This window comes from Nothoprocta perdicaria, unplaced genomic scaffold (genome assembly GCF_003342845.1).
Source record: "Nothoprocta perdicaria isolate Ctin4 unplaced genomic scaffold, notPer1 scaffold_110, whole genome shotgun sequence".
In the NCBI taxonomy this organism is placed as follows: domain Eukaryota; kingdom Metazoa; phylum Chordata; class Aves; order Tinamiformes; family Tinamidae; genus Nothoprocta; species Nothoprocta perdicaria.
Window position 1 is genome coordinate 1,404,541 of NW_020454206.1, and position 14,108 is coordinate 1,418,648.

Sequence of the window (14,108 nt, forward strand, 5' to 3'; positions counted from 1 at the left end):
TAGTTAATTAGGTTTCTATGGCATAAGGTCAGAAAGGACTATTTGACATTGATCCTAATTTCCGAAAGAACAAGGTGGCTGTAATTCTCTCAAGGACTTCRTATTTCCTACTGCTGTCAAAACAATTTCCCACCCATTACTTTTGTTTGGCTAAACACCTTCTGTAAAGCTCTCCAGGATTTATATGATGTAACAAAAATGGAGGATTTCTTCAAGTTTTGTGGTACATATTCTGAAAGATTTTCACTATCACTTAAAGAAAATAGTGCTTCACTTACTGTATCATTGTGCCTGGCCTCACCTGCTAAACAGTAGCAGGTCTCTTGTATTTCTTACCTATTTAAGGAGACTCATTGTGCTGGCATTTTCKCAGTTTGCTTTTAGCTAAAATAAACAGCCTGCTTTTTAAGTCATATATTATCAGGTATTTTCTCTGTTTTTGGTACTCTTTTTGAAAAGGGGAACASTAGGACTCTGCATAGTTTTCTAGCAATAATCACTAGTGCCACATACAGAAATGAAACCTTCTGTTCTTCTGTGGTCACTGTTCCCCTCTTTACCTTTCCAAAGCCTTTGCTAGCTCTCTCTGTGTAGCAGCATATTGGCTGCTCGTATTGTGCTCTTAAGTCCAAAATACCCACCTATAGTGTCGTAGGAGTTACAACTTTCAAGGTCATGGTCTCCAGCTCAGTAGGAGCAGCCTCCATTCCTTGTGCCCAGGTGCCAAACTCTGCATTTGTGTCTACCTTAAAACGGACTTGGTTAACTAGAGTGTAGCCAGATCTAGTGCTCTGTATGAATATATCTCTCCTGAGCAGCGTCTTCTGCAAATGCCATTTGGGTTATTGTATTGACTTCCAGTTCATATATGAAGATGTCAAATGGTGTCAGGCCAACTGTCATCTTCGCAGAAACTCTGCAATGAGCAGCTTCATCTGTTGACAGTTCCCTTCTGAAAGCTGCTCTTTGAGATTTGACAGTAAGACAGTTCTTAATTCATGTGATATATTAATCCATGAAGTAAAGGAATATTGTCCAATGGTCTCTCTTAATTATGCTGCCATGTACATTTGTGTCAAAATACTCAGCAAAAACCTGGGTACATTCTTGCCACTGCAGTTGCCTTTAGCAATTACACAGTGACCTCAGAGAATGAAACTGGTTCTGTATTAGAAAACCGCTTTCCATAGTACTGTGCTGGCTAGCATCTGCTGGTTTTATTTTGTATTTTTGTCCATCTTTAATTATTTCATGTTAATATGCTCTCAGTTCTTTTAGGATTATTTAGTGGATTTTTTGACTTGCTAATTTAAGTRTTTGTCCATATTAACCTAAGTAACCTGCACGTTGAGTGAAAAGGTTTCTCAGATGCTCCTAGAAATCTTCCAATCTCCTGTTGGAAGAGAGGAGGCAAGGGAGTKAGGATATCACTATATTGCAACTGCATTTCTGCCATTTAAAGAACAATTTAAATCAATTAAATGCAAAGGTTTCTCTTCTAAAGGCATAGATTAGACATCCAAATATCAAACTCCTAGGAAATAGTAGCCACTTCTTAAGAAATAGCGGTTAAGGCTTTGTCCACATTAAAGTACATCTAGACCAGAAAAAAAAAACAAACCTTAGTGATAAACATGAGAGTTTCTTTTGCTTCTCAAAGTTACACTGTTTCTGTGAGTAAAATAAATATTGCAAATCCTATATAGTCCTGCCTATATAGTTAAGGAAGCTGGAATAACCATGCCACTTATGGATATAATTTTGTTTTTTTTTTCTCATGCTAAATACAGTTATGTCAACAATACTTCTAAATGCAGAGTAGACTTTTAGAGATTTTAAAGGTTCCCTACTGTTTGTAGAAGTAGCATTTTCATGTATATCCTGCAGGCCTTATAACAGATCAAGGGATGGTGTCTCTCTTTCCTAATTGCTTGCCTGAGCACATTTGGGAGCGCAACTCTCTTCTCAAGAAGTAATTCAGGATTTAAAAGATTCCCTAAAGAAAACAAAATGCAGTAGAGCAGGCTGTTACACTAAGCTAGTAGCCATTTCATCCAGAGGTGATGTTAAATGGGAGCAAAGCTAGATTTCTCCTTCATAGAGGAAAAAAAATGATTGTGGTTTAAGATTTAGAAACAGTTTTATACTTCAGGGTGTACCTGGGAATAAATGATGACTTTCTGACAGCTTTTAAACTTTTAAGATGCATTTGTATTGCTCTCTCCAACCTTAGTTGAGTTTGTCACTATGCAAAGAGCACAAGATCCTACAAGAGAGATCTTGCATTACAGCAGTACGATGAAGGTCTGTCCCAGCAGACCCTTTGCAAATCTCTAGTGATTTGGGAGAAGAAGAAATGCTTGCCTGGATCCAGAACTGTCTGTATGGACACAGATACCTCTGAACACACTGAATCTTGGTTTTGACTGTTCCTCGAAGAGAACTCTCCCCATCTTGAACTGCATGTCATCTCCTGCACTCCCGCAGGTTATTCTGCACCCACTTGTGCTCTGCCACCGTGGAGCCAGTGAATGAAAAAGGACKCGTGCACAGTCAGCTCTGAGAGGTGCTCGTGCAGGAGCCCTGAGAGGGATAACTGGCAGTCACAGTAAAGGGACATGAGCTCTTAGAATGCTCTCAAGAGGGCTATCATGGTTGCATCAAGAGAGGATTATACATGAGATAGAGGGAAGCAGATTTATTTCTGTAAAGACTTACTGTGCAACCACTGCCAAATAGCATGTCCTGTTTGTCTGTTCATTGTTATTGGGGAAAAAAAAAGTTACTGAAATTTCTGGAAGAAGTTCAGAAAAGAGCCGTGAGAAATTGTTTTGAGGTGTGGAATAGTAAGAAATCAAAGTATCTATTAATTCTTAGCCAAGATGTAATTTCAGCCTGCTGTTATATACTAAAAATATACAGGAAAAGTATTTTATAAGTTAGACAAAAGGAATCTAATAGAGAAGGGTTAGAGTAAGATTAAATGAATTGAAGCCAAAACTTAACAAATTCAGATGAGGCATAAGTCACAACATTTTAACAGATAACTAACTCTGAGAATACTACTTGTAGTCCAGTAGAGATAGTCTGTCACTTGAAATCTGCAAATTTATGCATTTTTTTTCAAAGATAATCCCAAGCTCAAAACAGAAGTTTTAGCCTTGACACAGAAACAACTGGGCAAGGCTCTTTGATTTGTGCTGTGTGGGAGGTCAGTCTGGATGAGTATAATATTCCCTTCTGGCTTTAATCTATTGATGCATATAATGGCAAGCTTAACATACATCTACATGTTTCCATCTAATTAGCAGAAAGTAACCAAGTGAATGGTAGGAAGACATTTCAAGTATATTCAGATACTACTGTACCTTTAATTTATTAGCTTTTGTTAAAAGCATGTAACAAACTAGAGGATAAAGTATAATTTACAAAAATATAAATCTTGGTTATTTTATTTTTAGTATTTCAACAAATTACTATATAGTATGTTATTCAGAGAATACATGTTTAACAACCTGAAATTATCCAGCAAACCAGGAGTACGGGGTATTACATATGCCTTTTGTAGAACAAATTATATATCAGGGAGGGGTAACCGAAAATGGTTATATTAACATACTGTATACATAAAAGCTTATACAGTGCACTACACTTGCATCCTGAAGAAAATATACATATTAAGCCCTTTATTACAGCATTTTCAGTATAAATATGCAGATTAAGAGTATGAGTGTTTTAGGCAAAAAGTTTTGATTTGTGTACAAATCAAATGTGTACAGTGATATTCTAGAATAAGCCTGCTTTGCAAGTTCACTTCCCATCTTCTTGGTTAACTGAAGAGAGAAAACAGAAAAATAGCATATAAGAACATATTTTAGTCCTTTGATTATGGAAGACTTTCCATTTAGATTTCTGCACTAAACACCATGTTTCTTGGCTAGATGAGTTAACAAGGAATTGCGAAGTGTTGATGTCCCGGAAGGCGAATCACTGTTAGCTACACCAGCAAGGCAGATGGTATTGGGATGTATCCTTCCAGGCAGGCGGCTTCCGTCCCTCTGTATGCTGTCTGTAGGAGCTGTCGGGCTGCGTTTGCTTGGCGGCAGCCATGGATTCGTTTCCCATTCACGGCTTTTTCAGTGTAGTTGGGCAGGGTGGTCTTGCTAGAGATGCATTTGTATGAACTTATCGGCACGCGCAGGTTTCAACTGACATGTTGGGATATACCTTTAAAACCACGTTTTTGTTCTCGTCTAAGAAGAGCACGCTGAGCGAGCTCATTTTGTCGGGAACGCAGCAGGGCTCTGGAATGCCGGGAATGATGCCCACTGCTTTTACGATGCTCTGGATTGTAGCATGGTTTGATGGCCGGACAATCTGCAACATAGAAGGAAACAGTTATTGCCTCATTCATGAGAAGTTACTTTGCCACATGGGCATGGAAAATTACAGGTTTTTGTTCCTCAAAAAGTGAATATAAGTGGCTGAGTCACATGGCTGTGCAGCTCAACCAGTCCCTCACATTCCCAGCTCTCTTGCCCAGGAAGCCTTTATCAAGTATCTTGTACTCCTTATGCTGCCTTCGCAAGTACCAGAGGAGGGCACTGGTGGCACAGCCAATGTTCAGGAGCCTAAAAAGAGGGAGTGTCCGTAACTGCGCTTATTAAATGCTGGAGGCAAAAAGGGCTGAGGTGAGGCTGCTTCTTCGACATACAGTTTGAGTGGGAAATTTGTTTATTGTAATTCTTTCCAAAATAAGTATTCCTATAGTCCAGAAGTAATTTTCATTTTCACTAACCTGCAGCTAGTTTATTGTCCCCAGAGTAATTGCTTGATATTAAAAGAGTAATTCTAATGTGGAAGTGCTTCAGGAACAGTGTCCACAGAGGGGAGTTACTCCAAAATAGTCTGTCAACCTCATAGACCTGTTCTGATCAGGACAAACATGCAGGCTGTCTGCTTCCCCTGCTTTCCTCACCGGACTTTCCTTTGAGTTCTAACTAGCCTCAGAATGGGAGAAGGAAACTGAAAGCTGGGAGGACAGGAGACATGCAAAATCAGAGCTCACTATAGTTTAGCTGCCGGGTACTCTGCAAAGCACTGGTTCTTCTGGTGATGTCTGTATGCAACAGAACTACACAAGGAAAAATATGTGAGAAGAAGGCAGAGCTTCTATTCACAAGCTATACTTGACCGTTCTAKTCTGAGCATCTGATTACACTAGGCAGGTTTCAGCAATTCCATTGCTTGAGCTGCCATCAGACAGAGCTTCCTTGGAAAGGATGAAGAAGCAATAGTCTTGGCCCTTTTAGAGCAGAGCAGGGAGTGTGTGTGCCCCAGTTACCTGGCGCAGGAGCCCCGCTTGCAGCCCACCACTGAGGCTGAAGTTGCCTCCCTTCTCAGGCATCTTCCTTGAAAACTGTCTCAGCAAATGAGTGCAGTAGCGTCTATGTCAGATCTGTATTGAACATACCAGGCTTTTTGCTACAATTTCAGGCAGCATTATGTTCCCGTATGCCTCCATTCTTGTTTAGATTTCAAAGATGTTAGCGTGAAGTAGCAATAACCTCSTATCCACATTGCCCATGTCAGAAAACCGGGGCAGCCAGAGGGAGACAAAAGTAATTTGCAGGTGTATAAGCGGTTGCAGACTTTGGAAATTTAAGTAAGTGGTGCTTCTAGAATCTAGCTGTTATTTTAGCCATTATGAAAAAACTAAAATCTTCTTGGCTTTATTATTTGAAAGGTTTTTTTTTTTTTTTTTTTGATATATCCATAGATTGTAGTAGTCTACTCAAAGAGAACTTCCTGACCCCGGGCAAGGGATAGCAATCACAGCCCTTATTCCTGGTTATTGCCTTACAGGATTCTTGCAGATGCACTTGTGAAGATCCCATTAAAAGGCTCTCCAGATATACCGCCAGAGAAGTTGCAAAGAACAAGTAAGACATGAGACAGGTCTAGAATTGGAAGCTGTCACCTAAAACCTGCCCAAAATAATTCAGTCTGAATAAATTAGGCTACAAAGAGATAGCACTAATGACATTTCTAATGCATCCATCCCTCACCTAGCCAGAAGTTTCCGGGTATTCTGGAGAATCAGCCTGAGTGTGCAGTCATTCTTGGGCTAAGCTTGAGACTAGCCTCTGTACCAAGGTGTTATCATGGAAAGTTTGCAAGGACGACTTGAATGCCCAGTAGTCATGATGCTAGGACAGTTGTAATGTCTTAAATGTTGGCTGTGAAGTTATATACAACAGGGCAGGTTCTGCTCTTATAACCTTTATAACAGTCCTAGTTCAACAACGGATTTGGCCTCAGAAAACAGAAGGATGGGTATGATATTAAAAACTAGCTGAACAGCGAGTTTGAAATACCATAGCCCATAGCTCTTCCCCTTCTTTTTTCCCTTTCCTTCTAAAATCTGTGAGGAAACAACAACAACAACAACAACAACATGTTCTCCTTCACATCATAATAAGCAACACTTACTAGCTTCAGGAAAGTTTTGTTTTCAGTTTTGAACTTTACACTCAAAGTGAAACTTATGAACTGAGACTCTTAAAAAAAAATCAAGAGTATTCCTAACACTGTAGGTCAGGGGAGGGAGATTTTTCAGAATCCTGGTTTCCCAGTGATATTCATGGATGCTGAACCAGAGTCCTGACATAGCAACAGAAGAAACACCGTTCTAACTAATGCAGCAATAATCTTAGGCTGACGTTATCTTGAGGCACAGTCCTAGAGCTGCTGTCAGCAATATGTCCTCACATCGCAAAGTGACTGATGTCTCAAGATAGTGTTTGGTAAACAGATCTTATTTAYGGATGGTAAGTTTAAAGATGATGAGTTTTAAAGATAGTGATGTTTATAAATGATGAGTTTATAGGAGAGTTAGAACCCTTGGAGCCCGTTCTCATAATCGGGAGTAAAGATAATTTTACATGGCAAATGGTGGGTTGCTTTTGCCCAAGTGTTCCCAAAAATAAGTCAAAAGCTATTTAAGAGGTCTGTTAGCTAAGCAACAGCACCCGCCTGCTTGAATAATTTAGTTTGTCTTCATTAGCAATTCATTTTAAACTTTGTGCATAAACAAACCTTACCCTGGCTGGTGCTGGAGCTGCCTCCTCGCAGCCACATATGCGATCAAAATCTCTGCTCAGAATTCTCGGTAGGGCTCAGCTGTCCCTTCCTTATGGTGATAATGGAAGGGGCTGCATTGCCAGGTGGCAATATTGTGCGATAGAGAAACATTGGCCACACCAGGAGGTGGTAACGTAGGCAGAGGATCATTAAGTACATCTAGCACATCCTCTCCCTTGTGCCCATTGCCGTCTACTTCTACTGAAATGCACATTAGTAAATCCACACCTAGAGCAATGTTTTTTACAAGATTGTATTTGTGCTCTCCCACTGATACCTTAGGCATTGTTCACTTGAAGACAGACTTTTTTTTTTTTTTTAAGATACAGTTGTGAAGCTGCCTGTATATTTTAAGCTTAAGTTCTCTCAGAAATTATGAACTAAGAAAAAGTAAACCTTTTCCAAAGCAAACCCAAATAGACAGTCAAGCCCAAAATCCACAGATTGGTGTAACTGTGATTTGGCTACAAAATTCTTTGGATTTTTGGTTCCAAACTGCTAGTGCAGATATATTAGTCTGTCTATAAAGCAAATGTTAGCAAAATTAGAACTAAAATCCATCCTCAGAGTTATAGGGCTCAGCTGTCTTTTCCTTACAGTGACAAACGGAAGGTGCTGTGTTGATAGGTGGCAGTACTTTTCACATGTTTTTGATTTATTAGGAAATCTAATTTCTTACCTAAAGTATTAGTTGAGACTTCAGTATAGCTTGTTTCTTACTATTTTATATTAAAAGCAAAGCAAAGCAAAAAAAACAGCACTTTTTTTCCTTTCAGCTTTCTTCTGTCATACTGTTCTGCTCATAAGAAAGCATAAACATTCAAAATCTCTCTCTTTCAGACTCCACTTAAGGGAAAACTTGAACGCTTTTCTGCACTCCAATGCATAAGATGACAGAAAAGCTATCTCTCAAATTATTAGACTGAGCAAAGCAAGGTAAAGTCTAATGAGCAAAGTAGCTGGATAGTTAAAAGTAGATCTATTGGACTATACTTGCAGGTTAACAACAGTGAGAAGACTTAGTACCTTAGGCATTGGAAATTCACATGCCCCTGCACAGTAGTAGGCATCGAATGATTTTGGAGATATGATCCATTCATTCCAGCCAATATCAGCAAAGTCAACTTTCATGTATCTTCTTGAACAAATCCTTGGCTCGTTCCATTGTTTTCGCCTTGCTTTCTTCATTGTTTTCTCATCAAAATTTAGCACCTGAGATTTTGAGAGTGTTTCTGTATTTTCTTGCCCTTTTCTCCTTCGGTCTTTGCGTGAGGCTTTTGGCTTTAAGGACTTGTAGGCATTCTCCCATGTATCATGTTTACTGTATTTGTTGCTGTATTCTACTTCTGGCAACTCATTGTTCTGAATAGAGCTACCGGGATATGTATCCCTCTTCACCCGAGTATCATTAGAAGCATTTGGGGATAGATTTGTGTCCCCATCATTGGAAGGAAATGGGTCATACCGCTGTAGGGTGACTGCTACACTGTTTGGTTCAGAGATTGCAAGATCATTGGCATAAACCAGTATATAAGGCAAGTGACTGGCAACTTGTTCAGGGAAGCCCTGGTATTTTTCTCCAGAATCAAGCTCAGCACAGAGAATGAGCTCCCCAGCCTGTTTTGATTCTTTTATAAGGTGTGAAATGTCCTTTGTGTGCCAAGCCCCTCGTCTTTGCAGAAACACAGTGATGTTCCCCTTGACTAGTCCATAGGCAGAGTTCYGGGGAACGCTTCGGAAAATGACGTTGAGCTGCAGGATCTGGGGCAGGTGAAGGAGGCGGCAGGACGAGTTCTTGGACCGCTTACAAAACGTTTCCCGGTGCCGCGCACGTTTGTCCACATAGAAGTGGAACGTGGCAGCAAGGATCATCTCCGAATCCTGCATTGACGTCAGATTGAAGCAGTAGACAGGCCTTTGTGCCATGAATTCTATGAGAGAACAAGAAAAACAAAGATAAATGCTTAGACCCGAAGTGTTAGTTAAACTGCCTATTGCTAAATAAGTGGATTGACAAACTTTGCTTTTAATTTACCCCCTTCAAATCAGGTAATATAATATCAAATAAGCTCAGTAGCTTCTGGTCGGTATCATTCACTAGAGAGGACAGAATATGCTAAAGTATAATTAACATGATGGGAAAGGAAACATTTAGACTAATTTTCTCTGTTAAGTCTGTCAGGCTATGGAGAAGCCTCAGAGTAGTCTAACTACAATGAGTCCAGAGTCCCTTTGAATAATGAAATGCCCCTGCTGTGAGGCATGAGTGTCATCCAAGTGTTGTTCACCTGAAGTCACCAATTTTGTTTCACAGAACAAGTGATGTTTGCAGTACTTCTTAAACAGAGTTTTCGCTTTGGCACAAGTGCATATAGGATCCCTAGACAGAGCCATCMTCTCTTTATTGTTGTAAGTTTTTGACAGTTCCCACCTTGTTCTTTGAACTTCACTGTGTGTGTGGAGTCCAGGGCAACACATCCAGGGCCTCAAGGGCCACATACGCTGCATGTGCCATAGTGGATGGTTCCTGACAAAAAATCTTGCTTCAACATGAACAGAAAGATGGTAGCAAAACCAGGAAATGATTCACGTACTTTCAAGCTTAGTCTGGTACCTGGAAGTCATTAAAGGGCTTCAGCTGGTAAGCTTACACCTTCGGTTAACAGTAATGGACAAACCCTCTGGCAGCCCTTCCTGACATATCTGCAAGCCGTCCAGCACTCCCCACCAGCCACGATTCCCCTGGGTTTCTTTTACATGCACTGATGAAGCACAGAACTGCTGGCAGTCAACAACCAAACACAGCCCTGCTAACTGCCACCGGGCAGCATATTCTTCCTTTTAAGCAGTTTCATTTGAAATATGGAAATTAAGGGTACCACATCCCAATAAATCAGCGGTTCCTGCCTGCCATTTCAGATGCCTGCTGCCCAAAACCATCGTTTGGACAAATCCATGTTCATCAGTGCCAGGCCTGCACATACAGTCTGAAATTACCAATGTTCAAGTAGACATTTTCTACATCACCTACCTGTCTGTATTTTTTTCCTAATGCAGTAAATTGGAGTCACCTGCASTGCTGCAGGAACCCACATAACGTTTTCTTAAGTGGCAGGGAGGAAGCAAACAGGAGCAGGGTTCGGTTGAAGTCTGCTTGTTTCTACAGAAAAACTGTAGTCTTAGGGTACAGATGCACCATGAAAACAAATCAAGAGTTAGATTTGATTTAAGTCTTTGGGGTCTAGAAGTTAAAGAAGAGCAAGCATTCTTTGCTGAATGGCTATTTTCTGGACCAAAGAGAAAGCTAATCTTAGTATCTCCTTTAGAACACCAGGCTACTGTCTGTGCCTTTCAGAAGGCATGGTTAAAAAAGGCAAAAAGGCTCCCTGCCGCCTCCCTCTTGCGAGCTCTGCGTGAGACTGCAATCTCGCTGTCAGCAGCAGCACACGCCAGGCTGCAGAGGAGGGAAGGCTCCCTGTACCRCCAGCTCTGTAGATAGGAGTGGTGAGCATATGCAGCACCAGGTACAGGCACCAGAGGCCAGGGCTTCAGATGTGAAGAGAATTTGAAACCATCGCTCAGAGAGAAGGAATTTAATTTTACCTAAATTCGTTCTATATTCCAAAAATGAAATGAACCCCTCAAAAGCCAAGTTTCTTTGCAGGAGAGAATAGGTACTTGAGAATCTACAGCTGCTGGAAAACCAGAAGCCTGGAGGTATTGGCTTTTTAGGATTCTTAAAGAGACTTGATTTTTGGTTGGAGCATCACCACATGTGTGAGATTTCATCATATCACTCAAGCCTTTACTACCTTGTAAACTGAGAATTGTCACTTTCTTTTTTTAAGGTCTACTCCTTGAACTGTGTAAGCTGTTGAGAATGTGTAAGCTGTATGCATTAAATATATTAATCTTTTTAGTGATTGTATCTACTTTTAGGTGCTGTAGATACCTTCAGGTTAGGCATATGAGCAAGATTTCTGAAGGATATATGTAGGAGGTGGGCAGAGAAGAMAGGTGAGTGGCGAGGGAAAGGAAGTGCTAGTCTCTAATAGATAATCCACAAGGAAGAATGCATTGTTGCAGTAAGGGAAGGTTAACAACACAGATGATGTGCTGATGACATGCATTTGTGCAAAAAAAATACGACCAGAATTAATTTTAAGCATTTTAATCTATGAAATTATATTAAAACAACCTTAGACTTTAGAGAACAGTATTACAGTTCTCCAGATAATCGTGATTTGGCTTTCTTGGATGTATGCATTATGATATAGCTGTAATTAAGGAGCGGCTAATTTCCTCCCAATGGCCGAGGCTGTAGCCTCAGTTAGCATAGAGATGGGAYGGTGTTTGGAGAATGAGTCAGAGCTGGGACAGGCGGTTTATAAGTAGGTTTCACGACTTACATAGCTCAATGCTGCTATGAAAGCAATTTCCTCGATTTCAGACCCCCAGATGATGACAGACAACAAGTTAATATTTTGCTTTGTTTACCAGCTGTGTCCAGAGCCAGTTAAAAGTGATGATGTAAGTGCAACTTAAGTAAACTGGTGCTGTTTTCTGAAGATAAGGAGTTACCTGAAAACTAGGAAGCACCCAGAAGAAAAAGGCTATCAACTAATTTGCATGTGCCTTTTTTGTATTAGTGCGCGATATCCGACCAATAACAATCTCTCCTGAATGACTGGGGGGAGAGTTAGGAGGAATCCATTGTAGATTTATGAACCTCTCCTCCTGAAGCATTTTGTGCTGCTAGAGAAACATGAGAGTTTTGACTTGGAACACATGCAAAGTTTATACAGCACATAATATTCCACATTGACTGAGTTACTATGTAATATTTCTCCATATTCAAAACTATTCATGCCATGTATGGGATGTAGATTCTGCAAGAACTGCATGGCAATTACAATTAAGGAGACCTCAATAGTGCATGCTCGATGGGCAAAATAAACTTGYACCAACACTGCAGTTTTGGAGCACTTGTCTTGGCATACTTTAAAATGGTGATACTCRTGTGTCCCGTAGAAATACCTTTAACCTGTGGCACAAAATGTAAGGCCTTTCAAATCTTTGGAAGTGTGTATTTCTAAAGAGCTCATTGCTTGGGAAAATGAAATGATAGATCTTAAGCCTGTTTTGCGTATCAMAATAATATCAGAAGCATCATCTGTGTTTTATAAGGAACAGATATTCCATATGTTTTGCTAGAGGAACATGGTGGACTTCAAGGCAGAGAACACTAGAATTTCTTGGAGGAGATACAGAAAGCAAAACATAATGCCAGATATAGGATTTTCTTATTCCCCCCCTTTGATCCCCAGTTTGTGTCATTCTGGAGTTTATTTCAGGCTTTTTGGAGAACTGCAAGGAGGTAACACATTGTCCTTCCAACAAGGGAACACAGCAGAGTAGCTGCTGCTTTCGTGCCATGCTGTGGGGCAGAGGTGGGATGAAGGTGAGGGGGGGCACACTGTGGGACAGGTTTTGGGCGGGCCGTGCCTTATTTTGACTGCCTAACCCGGGAGGAGTTACTTCCAGTTTCCTATACCTTGATTTTATGAGCTGCAAGATGGGCAACATACTACTGATCTGTTGTTCAGAACAGTATTTGTGGGCAAGATAATCTGCTCTTTAAATTTCATGCTAGTTGAGTGTTTTAAGAATATGCAGCTGCTTATATGTAAACCATTTCTCAGTTAATCTACTGAAATATGAAAAAAAMCCCTCTCAAAATACAGACAATTCCTGTATTTCTATTAGATCAGCTGGTTCAGGGCCTTTTTCAGGCAGCAGCCACTATCTGCTGGTTCACAAAAGCGCCAGAGGAGGAGGAGGAGGATCTCATGAAACAACCTGCCCATGGGGGAAGTTCCTTCCTCACCCCAGTTAGTTCACCGACAGCTGTTGAGCCGAAGCACTAAGACTTGCTTTCTTCCCAAGCGTCTGGATGTGCCTTAAAACTTAATTAAAATTTTTTTTTTAAAAAAAGCTTTTTTTTTTTTTAGAAAAAAAAAGCTTTTTAATGTTAAATTTTCTGTAAAATAAAGCTAGGGTACCCTGGAGGACACAAAGTAGCGCGCGATGCTTTAATAACCATTTACTAATAAACACTAATAATCATTTATCAAATACAAAAAGTGAAAGCTCATGGAAATATAACAAAGATGATATTCTGGAAGTTGACATGAGTCTTAAGAAGCCAGTTTCTCCTTACAGCCTGTAGGAGCAAAGGAAAGGAAGGCAGTTCCCAGAGATGGAGCTTGGGGAATTTCTGTGGACAACAAGTGTCGAGTGCTAACTGAGAACTCGGCTGTCATGCAGAAGCATCAAGAGCAGATGAGGATGGGTTTGGGGACACTCGCGCGCGCCAGGGAAGCGCGGGCAGGTCCCGCACGCACCTCCCCAGCCCGCCGCACTCGGGCGCGCGGCTTTCGGCGGCCCCGCAGGCGGCACTGTTGGTAGCAGCGAGTTGCGCGGGCGGGACAGGAGCGAGAGGAGAGGGGCTGGGGCCGGGGCAGCCGCTGCGCGGCTGGTGCCCGAGGTGTCCCGGGGAGGTGGGTGCAGCGAGAAGGGCTCCCGTCGCGCCCGCAGCAGGCGCAGGTTGCGGGGAGCGCTGCCCTGCGGCGAGGCCCCGCGGCGGGGGACGGGGAATCCGGGCAAGCGGCGGCGCCCGCAGGGGACGTGTCGCCAGCGGGGGGCCCTGCGGTCGCCAGCCGCCCGCCGGGCTCGCGGGACGCGCTTACCTGGGCGGCCGCGGAAGCTGCGCACCGTGTTGCCGTCGCGGGGCCGGCCGCCCCGCCGGTTGTACTGCTCGTAGAGCTTGAGCATGTGCGCGGCGGCCGCGTCCCGCGCGAACCCGCCGAGTGCGGACGCGGAGGCGGCGCAGGGGGCCTGGCCGCCCGGGCGCCCCCCCGCCGGGGAGCCCCCGGGGCCCAGGGCCCAGAGCACGAAGCAGCAGG

At 42.1% G+C, this 14,108-nt stretch overlaps 1 protein-coding gene across 1 annotated transcript; it reads right to left on the reverse strand.

The window, feature by feature from the left end:
- Positions 1 to 3,432: 3,432 nt before the first annotated feature.
- Positions 3,433 to 14,091, reverse strand: GDF10 (growth differentiation factor 10; the record flags this gene model as incomplete). The annotated part of the gene is made up of 3 exons (XM_026050442.1): positions 3,433 to 4,377; positions 8,170 to 9,074; positions 13,893 to 14,091. Coding segments are annotated over 3 exons (1,296 nt in total), but the record flags the coding sequence as incomplete, so codon positions are not given.
- Positions 14,092 to 14,108: the final 17 nt, after the last annotated feature.